This window comes from Chaetodon auriga, chromosome 18 (assembly GCF_051107435.1).
Source record: "Chaetodon auriga isolate fChaAug3 chromosome 18, fChaAug3.hap1, whole genome shotgun sequence".
Classification (NCBI taxonomy): Eukaryota; Metazoa; Chordata; class Actinopteri; order Chaetodontiformes; family Chaetodontidae; genus Chaetodon; species Chaetodon auriga.
In genome coordinates this window covers 15,125,113-15,136,877 of record NC_135091.1, presented here as the reverse complement: position 1 = coordinate 15,136,877, position 11,765 = coordinate 15,125,113, and the positions used below count along the sequence as shown (strand labels likewise).

At 44.9% G+C, this 11,765-nt stretch overlaps 1 protein-coding gene across 1 annotated transcript; it reads right to left on the bottom strand.

Annotated features, from left to right (window-relative positions):
• Positions 1-1,515: 1,515 nt before the first annotated feature.
• trib2 (tribbles pseudokinase 2) lies at positions 1,516-9,229 on the bottom strand. Its single transcript, XM_076756578.1, has 3 exons — positions 7,829-9,229; positions 6,119-6,411; positions 1,516-3,804 (listed from the first exon to the last, which is right to left on the bottom strand). The coding sequence occupies exons 1-3, from the start codon at positions 8,096-8,098 to the stop codon at positions 3,330-3,332; spliced, it is 1,038 nt and encodes a 345-aa protein (XP_076612693.1). The 5' UTR covers positions 8,099-9,229; the 3' UTR covers positions 1,516-3,329.
• Between the last annotated feature and the right edge of the window lie 2,536 nt (positions 9,230-11,765).

The window sequence follows — 11,765 nt, the reverse complement described above, 5'->3', positions numbered from 1 at the left end:
GTATATTATCATTTATCACTGAATCCGCTGATTTGCCTGATGGAGACTTGACTTTTTGCAGCTAATGTGCACTTTCATTTAATGCAATTCGGAATGCAAGACAATTCATTTTAATAGACGATTTTCACACTGAGGCATTTCTACCCCTGTAGTTTCATGACTTATGCCACTAGAGGTCAGTCTAGCATTCAGTAGCTCATATAACCTGCCCTCTGAGCTCTAAGAGCAGAGTACCACTGCTTTGCATGGTAGCAAGTTGCATTTTCAGGCGTGCCCTGCTCATAAACTGCTGACAAAAATCAGATTACACAGTGCCACAGTGACCCATCTATTTCACTTTTGATTACCAGGAAAGTGGGAGCCTTGGCCATGAAAGCTCACAGTGCTCATTTGTGAGATCGTTGTCAGCCTTCAATAACATCTCATCTTTTGCCAGCTCAGAGGAGTCAGCTGGAAGAGGAGGCAGAGCTTGCATTTCCATGCATAAAAAAAATTGTTGTCTACACCAAGAAACACGACATTTCCACTGTGGGCCAACGGATGTTCATTCATCCTATTTTTGAACAGGGAGATAGCGACCATTTGGGCTATTACAGCAGCTTTCTGCCCTGGCTGATAGACATAATCAGGACTACTCTGAATGAACATGACAGGTGGAACAGCTCTGGGCACAGACACACATGTGCACAGATGTTGGTCCACATACACGTGTCCTAGCACTTCATGAACAAATGAAATCTGAAGTGATTTTCTTCCACAGATGGACTCAAAGACAGATGAGGTCAGCAGAGCAGGTCAGCCAGGTTTGTAGAACTACACTGCTGTTATACTGAACAGAAAGAAATGACTGTAGCTAAGGGTGTCTCACAAGTGCCACCAGGAAAATTATTCCACTTAAAGAGCTTTTTCCCAGTTCCTCATGTGTGCGATCATTTAGATGAAGTGGGGCTGACAGAGTAGTTCAGATGGAGCAAAAGCCCTTTTCCTCCCCGCTCATTTGGAATCCATTCAAGTTCTGTCGGTGATTGCAATCATGATGAACTGGGAAGTGCTTTTGTTAGGGCACGCTGGCTGAGTGTACTGGAAGTGAAAAATAATTATTTTTTTATATACGGCTGTATGAAATGGGACTGCAAAATCTCCACATCACTGAGCTGTAATCACTTAGATGCGGCTTGGGGATGAAAGGCCGTCTCTTGCCTTCTAGTGGAATATCAAAGAAAGGAGTCCTTTGACAAGCCATTAAAATGTATTTTATGGATTATCCCATTGAGATGTCACTGACCGTGTTCGGCTTTAGATTGCATTTCACAATGCAATGGATATTTGTAACATATGAGCAATGTAACACAACTTAATGAAAAATGTTTTATTGTGTATTATTGACCAAACAAACACATCACGCCTCTGTTCAGGTAACAAGGTACAGTATGACAAAGTGTAATGCTGTATGGTGTGTCTTCTAGTAGCTTCAAATCTATGACCAAGTGTACGCAAAAGAACAACAAAGTCAAATAGCAGTTCACAATTTATTTACTGAATAAATTTGGACAAAACACCAGAATCTGTTACGATACAATCAGAACATCTGAGGCAGATATCCCACCATGCACCACCCCCATCCATGAAACAAAAGGACTAAACATTAGCACCAAATCAGCATCAACTTAAAGAAAAAGGTAGCTCAGTCTACAAAAAACAATGAAAGCAAGTTTTTTTTTATTATTGAAAAGCAACTCAGAAAAGTAGCAAATTGAGAATTTTCATGTTTTTAACTTTTCTTAAAAAACAAGCACCCTCCTCCCACCCACCCCTCTGCCCCCCCTGCTAGGCAGGCTATAGCATTCATGGGGCACATGCCAATGACTAGATAAAAACACAAATTCAAGTAACATTGAGATACGACAAACATGTCCACTGGTACCCATTCCGAGCATGATCGTTTCACAGAACCTACGCAGGCAGTAGAAAACTAACATGAGGTCCTGGAGTGAGCATGTCATTGCAATACTATCACTGAATATCTCGTGTCAAGTTTTTAAAAAGAAATGCGGGGGACCGGGGGGCACGGGCTGTCGGGGTACCAGAATACTGGCACAGAAGATTTTGTGTATTCTAAAACTTCAGACAGACATTTTCCTCTTTGTGCCTGTCCTGTGTCGATATTGCCTACATCATACATGAAAAAGGAATCTCTGAATAAAGAAAAACCCTGCAATGTAGTTTTAAATATATATATATTTATTTATATATATTTATATATATATATATGTATAGCTGTTACAATTTAAATAAATGTTACGTTCTCCTTTCTACAACTAAAGACTGATTTTAAATAAGAGGAAGCTAATTTTAAGGTGGAATCGTCCGTTCACCTAACACATCAAGTGCATGATGCCATGTTTGGAGGCTTACCAAGAAAAAACAGTTTAAGATTGAGGTTTAGGGAGTGATATTAAAGCAGCAGTAACAACGGGGTGGAATAGCTTAAACACAAACAACAAAAAAGAGAAGTTACTGAAAAATATAAGTGTGGTGGAGAATAAGGTGTGGTAAAGGCTTAAAAGACAGAGGAGGCGGAAACATACAAATTACTGAAAACAAGGCCGTCGAGGAGTTTAATGACTATGTCAGAACGATTAATAATGTAAAACTGAGTAAAATGAGAGGTGACAAAACAAAACTTAACAATGAAACAAAGACGAGGTCAACCATGTTGATGATGATGATGACGATGATGAAAAAAAAAAAGCCTAAGCTGCTCCATTTACTAACCAATGGTCCCGGGGTCAGGGATAATCACCTTGTATTTGTTTAACAATAGAACTTGGGGTTGCGATTTCTGACCCTGGGTCTGTGGTTGAAACTGGTACCACCTAAAGCTATGTCAACAAACAAAACAAAATCTGTAAGAAAAGGCGTGGTGTTGCAGTTTGTCAGTTCATTTTGAATTGTTCTCCTTGGTTTCCTGTGTTCTTACGTCCCTTCATGCTTTCCATAGTGTCAAAAATGGTGAATGTGTCTACTTGTATGAGCACCACATTAAACCAAATAGATCCAAAAAGAACATTTGCTACATTGCTTGCAACTTGCATGTCTGGCGGCACCGTCCCCGAACGGGAGGTGTGTGGCCAGGTGATGTATAGATGCCATTTGTCATGCCAGGCTCAAGGTTTTCCATGAAATGGTGGAAAAGGAAACAAGATGGAAACACCTTTATTATGAGTGACAAATGTTCACCTATTAATCTCTAAACTACTGTTTTTGGCTCCGCTGTGAGCGTGGCGAGCCGACCGTGGCGGAGTCGTCCGTTTGTGCTTGGTGTTTGCTCAGCTGAAGAACTGCTCCAGCTCTTCTTCCATGCTCACCTCAGGCACCAGCTGCTCCTGCTCTCTCTCTCCTCTGCTGTGCAGCACAGCGCCCCCTAGCGCCCCAGAGGAGGTAAACCAGGGGTGCTCCAGAATCTCCCGGGAGGTGAGGCGCTCTGCGGGTTCCCGGCGGAGGATGGAGCGGATCAGGCACTTGGCCTTGGGTGTGAGCGTCTCGGGGATGTTGAAGTGGCCCCTGCGGATTTTGCTGAACAGGGAGCCGGGCTCAACGTCATGGAAAGGATAGCGCCCCACAAGGATGGTGTAAAGCATGACGCCCAGACTCCACACATCAGCTGCCTTCCCCGAATAGCTGCCGTTGGCATTGAGGATCTCAGGGCTGACATAGGCTGGGCAGCCATGCTTGTCTGACAGGGAGTCGTCATGACCATCCAGGATATAAGTGTCCTCAAGGCTCTCCAGCTTCACGAGGCTTCTGGAGACACACATGGGAAACAAAAACGTATTGAATGTGATGATACCACTTTGCATAAAGAAAAGAGGCATTTGATGATATGAATGTTATTTAGTGATAATTACTATCATAGCTACAATCTTTGGACGCCAACTAACAAAAAGTGGAATACAAAAGACACTCAAGTGGGGTAATTTGCTCTGATGGACATCTTAAGTGTTTTAGATCCATCGCTTTGGATATCACAGCAAGTAGAGCACATAATGCTCTCGGCTTAAGTCTGACATTTCCTTTCACTTAGATAAAAGCCCAGCCAAAAAGCATCGACGTACAAATAGGCTTTCCAAAAGACCTCCACAATTCAAAAGAAACACAATTATGGGTGACTGATCGTCTTAGGTTTTATGCATTGAACTGTTTCGCTCAGAGAATTAACGACCCGGCAGTGTGGATCCCCCCCCCCCCCCCCCCTTCCCCCTCAAAATAGCATCTATTTGTACTCTTCTCTAAACCCAACAGTAGCAGCTATGATACCCTTGAGTGCTGATAATAATGGCTGGTTCTTCAGAAGCGCTGTCGCTAAAAGAGTCTTAAGAGTCTCAGGCAAGAAAACTTTCCACGTGCACAGTAAGAGACACTCGTGCAAATGCTGCCATCTGCGTGTGAGGTCCGTGAGATATGATGCACCAGACAAAGAGCCAGGGTGTGCAATTGTATCTACGGGCAGCCACGAGGAAAAATGAAACCAAGACGTATTGGCTTAGACACACTCATGAATGTATTCTTTTGCCATCTGTGACACACGTGTCTACACTCTCACATCAGCCCACTCGCTGGTTCATTGTCAGCAATAGTAATTTGCTTTCATTAATATGCTGTGGAGCATTCACATTTTCAAATGAGGAAAACTCTATTGTTTCCTTGAGCCAAATGCCCATTGTTCCTCTGCGAGATAAAGTGCCATGTGCCTTTTTAAATACAGCATATCACTGCCTGGATAACAGCTACTTTGGAGGTCATGTGCAAACCTGCAATTACAGTAAGGAGTGCTTAGAAATACAAAAAAAGACCTAGCCCATTTTCTTATAGTAGCACATTGGGTCTATTGAAGCTATACGGGATGCAGAATGTGTGCTGATTCTAACTATCTCATGAGCATGGTGTAGAAGGAAGAGATCAACAGGTTCTGTTGAAGTAGCTGTGCTAGATTCTACTAGGGTGACCTTTGACCAGTGCTCTTTAAACAGGCTGCTGTTTGGTCAAAGGCTAACAGCGTGTATGACAAAAACGGAACAGGAAGCTCACAAATGGTGGGGGAGCCTGCTCAGGTACAATTTTACATGTTCTTTTCCTTCTCGATGCATTCATAGTCTTTTGTCAAACACTTGCCAGAGCAGATCCCGGTCTCAGTCTCTAAAGCAACTTCAGCTTCTCTGTACTCTGACTGAAAAGATGTAAGAGGACTCTTGACAGGCTATGTAGTAAATGTGACCCAATAAACATCAATCATTTAACGGGGGGGCTCGGCATCCCAGCTCATGAGCAGCCTGGTGTAACATTCAAGGTCACTGGACCCGTACTGAATATGTGAGGCAGCTCAACTTCCCTTTTCCACAGTTAGCGCCAAAGAATGACGTCACGCTTTCAGATAGAGGGCATGAAGGTGCGCTCTGTGCCAGTCAGATAAGCTACAAAGAAGTTTCCAGAGGAAACCTGAGCATCAAAAAGTGCGATGAAATGTTTGGCATCTGAATCACCATCTACTAGAATAAATGTAAAAATAAATCTTCATTAATAAAAAATAGGTGCTCTCAGGTTGCTGTGGCAACAGATGCCTGGATTTTGTGCATGCAGTTTACAAAAGCTGCCACCAGAGGTCAGTAAACCTGTGTTGTGTAAGCGTGTTTGTACAGAAATCTCCGCTGATCACTAGAGAAGTGCAGCAGTGGCAAAAGCTTGCCTTAATTCATAATATGTTATGCAAAAACCTGTCCTGGTAATCCTCTATGGCTGCTTTTCAGTTCAACCGCTGCTGGAATAACTGCACTGCAATTATCCTCCCCAAGTGTGACTCCATACGCCGTATATACTGTATATGCTGTATATGTCATATCCACTACTCAACCTTGTGCACAAAAATAGCTTGGGGAGACACAGAGGGCTTATGTTTCCTGTACTCTGCATAACATCTGGGAGAGGCAAGTCAGTCTCGCGTCGTGTCAGTTTACTCTATCCGAGGTGTAAGCTGAGATATAATACATAAGACTGACACTTGTTATATCACATACCACACTCACAGAGGTAACAGTGCACAGGGGGTGGTCAATGAACTCACCTGTCCTCGTTCTTGAAGACAAATTTCCTCAGTTTGAGGTCACGGAGGACCAGTCCGTTGTCGTGGCAATGTGCCACAGCCGAGGCTATCTGATAGAAGAGTCTGGCAGCTTCGTCCTCCCGCAGCTTCTTGCAGGTGCGGACAAAAGAGTGCATGTCTCCATAGCTCCTCTCAAAGAACACATAGGCTCGAGTCTCCCCGAGCAAGATCTCCAGGATTTGGTTAATATGCTGGTGCTGGCCCAGGGCGAAGTAGGCCGCCAGTGACTCCTGGTACCGGCCAATGTCAAAGACCTGCAATCATGAGAGAGGAAAGCATTTATACTTGCAGTCTACAATTTACAAGTAGCTGTTCCTTTCATTGTTGGTGACTTATGAATGCAAATGTATCATTAGATGGTTGTTTTTGTGAAGGGATTTCAGGGTGAGAACATCCACCGTGGTCAAATGTACCACAAACAATTAAATCCAACTGACAGAGCTTAAAATTCTCTTGTAATTAAGCAACATGTGAGCATCTATCACATTCTTACGACACCAAACTTGTGTTTACTCTTTTGGCAGAAGGTGTACGGTTGCAGAGGCAAAGTGAAAGCATCGTGTTAGTGAACGGTATTGTGCTGCAGCCCGGGGGTTGCAGTGTCTCTTTTGTTTCCATAGTAACCCCCCCCCCCCCTTTCAGAACAACCAGTTCAGGTGAGAGGGCTCTTCTGCTCGCAGTCAATACAAATACACCCCACAGCTCTAAAGATCTTAAGTTGTGACCCAGGCTTCCAGCTCGGCAGGAACAATCAATCCTGGAAGTGGGGATTGATTGGTGCCGTATTGAAACGGGCGCAAAGCAGATGAGGTCAAAAGGCAGATAGCTCACCGGCTGTGCCAAAGGCCGTTAATTTGGCCATGACGAAACATTATCTCGAGTCAAAAGGTACGGGTTATTGGATACGTTATGCCTTATGAGTCCAACAGTGCACGTTACTATTGTCTCAATTCATCAAGCCACTCAAGCTTGCTCAAAGCTGGAATGTACCTCAGGGATAACAACCCTTACAATCAGTAATATACTGAAAGTCAATATGGGCTGTAAATGCGGTGAGGAAAGAGTGCGTCCTTAACCTTCAGGGAAAAGTGGCTTATTTCCTATGGTTAGAGGGGTCAATGCTGGAGCCAATGTCACAGCAGCTGGCTCAACTTGTAAAGTTCCCTCGCCCTGTGTGCTTTTCTCACTCAATACAACCGTCCTGAAAAGATTATAATCCCAGTAATATGTGGCGGAAAGGCTGCAATGTGACTATGCTCATGCACCAAATATAAAACCAAGGGTGGAATAATACGATTAGAGCGTGGCACTATGAAAGAGAGAAGCCATGGGTAAGCGAGAACAGCACGGAGCGGAGTGTGTGCGTGGTTACTCACTCCTTTGTCAACGTTACATCATGCAATCCAAACTACGCAGCTCGCCCCATTCACTTTTTCCATTAGGCTGCTGTGCCAGCTCTCTATTTACAATTCAAGCAATTATTCAAAAAGTTGAGGGGTGTGGACTTGCTGCAATAGCCAACCCGTAGATACCAACTCCGTATTTCCCCGCACGGTGTGTGCATTACATTAGGAGCGACGGCTATAATCATTCATGTGGTAGTGACTGCAAAACCTGGAGCTATTCTGGGGGCATCAATGGCAGGGTGCGTCTGACACATCGCCTACTAACCTTACATACGAGCTCTTCCCCGCTGTGCAGGTGGGCGGCTCTGAAAACGTGGTCTCCCTCCAGTGGTTCCAACAAAAGGTAGTCCCCGATGCGGGAGATACAGTGCGAGGAGTCCGGGGTCTCCGGCGGGCTGGGGGACCCGAGGTTGGGACTGAAACTCTGGTGCGACTCTGTAGTCCTTAGGCAAGACAATTCTTCGAAATCGTGCGATTTGTGCCGCGATCTCCCATAACGTGAAATGTTAATTGGATTTGACCTCTGTATGTTCATGAGGAATAAGTGTGATACCTCCACGAAAAAGGGCTCTTCCTCCTCCTTGTTCTTCTCCTCCTCCCCCTCGATTAGAGCACCACTTTGTCGTGAACTCAGTGCAATATCACAAATCGTTCGGCACCTTAGTGAACTGAATAAAGTAAAAAAACAAAACAAAAAAAAAAACAGATGAAGGACTGATTTAACAGCACCTTGCAGCTGGATACGGAGGCAGGCTGTCAACAGGAAACGCTGGCTCGTTTGTTTTCATGCAACAAAAAGGGGGTCTGTAAATTTTTCTTGCAGAGTTCAACTATCATTTGCCCCTCTTTGTTTTCCATTCAAGAGATAATGCCAGGCTGAAATGACAGTATTACTGCCCCAAGTCGACTGAAAACCCTTTGCACAGACCTGCTGCAATTTCATTAACGCTAGCAGCGCGAGCAGGCGCGACTAAACTGCAACAAAGGCGACCAAAAGTCAGCTTTACAATGAATGAAGGGGGCTAAGTTAACCCGCAGCTGGTCTGCTAGCTTATCTCGCCGGTTAATGGTATGGCACGTTTCATAAAACGGAAACAATTTGTTGGATACAGCTTGCAGGCACCGGGGGAAAAAATGCTCAAGCAAAATATATACAGCAAGTTTTGCAAGCTAATTAGAGCTGCTGAAATTTCGCCGAAATGTGACAGACAAATAATGGCTAGCAGGTGCAGAGCTAACTAGTTAGCTTCCTTGGCTAACTAGTACCAGGTCAGTGCACGGCCTTGTTCCCCGGGATCATATCCATGCACGGCGATTGTCATCTACCACATAAGGAGAAAACCCCATCCGGAAAAGCTGCTGTAGCTCTTTGTGTGCGGGAGTCGACGTCCTCTCTCTTTCTCTTGCTCTAGTCCAATGGAAGAAAAGTGTCGTCAGTCTTGAATGTCTGCTGCTGTACGGTAAGCTGCTGGAAGGAAGGAAGGAAGGAAGGAAGGGACGGCCGGCCGACTTTCCCAGGCCTATCCCTTGATTCAGCAGGACATCCTCTCTCCCGTGGCGCTGCTGTGCTTCTTACGTGGCTGGGAATCTAGTCCATTCAGTGCGGAGGGAGGCCAGCCGAGCTGCACACACTGCACTCACTGCGCCTGTACAGAGCGAGAGAGCTGCCTGCCTGCCTGGCGGAGGGGGGCTTCTACACGCGCGCGCGTACCCATACGCGCACGCGAACGCACACATACATGAACATACCGACCCGCCCCCTGACGTCACTCCCACGTCGAAACCCCATTGGCTTCCAACCTGAGTTCTAATATGCAGTGCAGTCATGTGAGAACCATGTAGCCTGGCTACACCCCCAGGAATCTAAATGCATCGCACGCTGGTAAATTGGATGGGGAGGGGAGGGGGGCCGGTGATGCGAGTGAGAGTATAGCTACTGTACGTGCTGTGTTACAAATGTGTTTCCTCCTGAAATGTCATTCAAGGGAAAGCGAGGGGGATCCCTCTCTCACAATAGCTCGCAGATGTACCATCCAGCACAGTTATGCAGCAGTGATATTCATTTGCAAAATAATAATAAAAAAAAACACTGTATGCATCCATGATGTTAGACATGATGTTATTTATTTAAACATGAAGAAGAGCATTTCGTGTGCTTCGATGATGAAATGTTGCATTGGCAGTTTCCTCTTCTGCAAGGATATATATATATATAGCCAACAAAAACATGCATTATGATAGGATATGACAAATGAATGAATATATATATAGGGGCATTAAAATACACGATGACAACAGGGAAAAAGGGGACTTGAAGTGGTTTGGGTGTTAGGTGGTTTAGGAGTGTGATGACATTGAATCAGACGTTAAAGCTCTAGACTTGAGAAAAAATGCTTATGTGCTTAGGTGTTTGAAATGTAAAAGCAAGGTATTAGCTTTGCTATGATATGGGATTATGTTCCAGATTTTTGAGCCAAGTGTGGAAAAAACACATCTCTGACCACAGATTTTATTCAAAGCCTGCGCAGGGCTGTGTGCTCGTGAGACGCCTCTTGTAACCAATCCCTGTCTTGCTGAGTTGTGCCCCTGTAATACATTACAAAGCGAAGGATGGAAGAGGTTCATTATTCATTGTTCTTCCTAGATTACCAGGGTGTGCGACAGTAGGATTGTGCAATTCCATGTAGGAATCCAGGGCGGTGAGAGGAATGCTTGCAGCTGGACACAAGACACTGACAGAAGTGTTCGATTTAACCTTTATTCTCCTGCTCGCAGGCAGTAGCGGTGCACACACGCATACACAAACATGAACTATTCTAAATCTTCGTCTCTCGCTGCCTGCCTGAATAAACCCCCACAACAGGGAAATGCATTTGTCACACAGAGGCCTCTCATCTCAGAAATGGTGGTTCGCAGATGCAGAATGTGGCTGCACCCACAAGCTTTTATATCCCAGTCCTCCAGCTTATGTGCATGTATGTTTCTGGGTTCTGTGATATAATCTCTGTGAGCCACCCACTTTATTCTTTGTTAGAACGCTGGAACATTCTTCACTATACGATAGCTTTGCTTTTGTCTCACCTATTCAGTCGAGAACAATATCAACATGCTACTGAGCTGTGGAAATGTTCCATTTTACTGCAGTACATCCTGGCTAAACACAGTGATACACGCACATGTTACCATAGTACATTTCTGTTTTATGACCCCACATTTCTGCATTCGCTCCAACCCCAAATAGGGATTCTGTTAAGCCTAAACCACAGCTGTGCATGAATCAGAATAATAATCCCCAAAGATTCCTCTTGCCCCCATTCCCTGATATACCGTGTGACTCATTCTCAGTGGAGAGGAGCACTCGAGAAAATCCATTGAGGCTCATCAGCTCTCCAGACACGCCTACATGCCGAGGAGTAACGGCAGGTTGCCCCAGCAGTGCCTTCCAGAGCTTATGACTGCATGTGTGTGTGTGTGTGTGTGTGTGTGTGTGTGTGTGTGTGTGTGTGTGTGTATACCACTGAAGCAAGATGTCCTGGAAGAATTCAGAGGTCAGTGAGGATGGGTGAGCATCTATGAATCCCTGGAGTGATGTTATGACATTAGCAACTTCCTAATAGGCTGTCTTGCCCAGTAGAAGATGATCTACGGTTTCCCGTGTAATGCTGAATTTACAGGAAGGCCTAAGGGTTTAACTCCACTAGAGGAATGCTTTTTCTACAGCGGTTGCAATCAAATGAAATTCATTAGAATGCATCACAAAACCCACTCAAGTTACAGTATTTTCCTTGCATTGTACATTCAGAAAATAGGCAATTTCCCACTGTCACATAGCAACGCAGATAGCCAGCTCATGTTGACACCGGCAAGAATCAGCGCTGTCATATCCACACCCTGCGGCTAACTTCCACTGAGAAATTTGATCATACGCCAGAATTAAGATGCAGAGGCATAGGAGGAATGAGATCATTCAGTGAGAGGGAGAGGAGATGATGTGTGGGAGAGCCAGGCAGGAGGACAGAGGATGGAAAAGCAGGCAGCAGGAGAACGTGATGAGTGGTGGAGAGAGTGAAAGACGAGGGATGAAAGTGACAGAAAAATGTTATTCCTCCCGAGTGTCTTCTTTGGAAAACAGGGGGAATACTTTGTGTCAGGCAGTGAGATGCCAGCTGGAGAGCTGAGCAGAGGAACAACATACATAATTG

Excerpts from the sequence above, each read along its gene's own strand:
- trib2 (XM_076756578.1), bottom strand. The coding sequence starts at position 8,098 with ATGAACATACAGAGGTCAAATCCAATTAACATTTCACGTTATGGGAGA. Across the intron at positions 6,412-7,828 it reads GGGAAGAGCTCGTATGTAAG|GTCTTTGACATTGGCCGGTA; the intron begins GTTAGTAGGCGA and ends TCATGATTGCAG. Across the intron at positions 3,805-6,118 it reads GTCTTCAAGAACGAGGACAG|AAGCCTCGTGAAGCTGGAGA; the intron begins GTGAGTTCATTG and ends GTGTGTCTCCAG.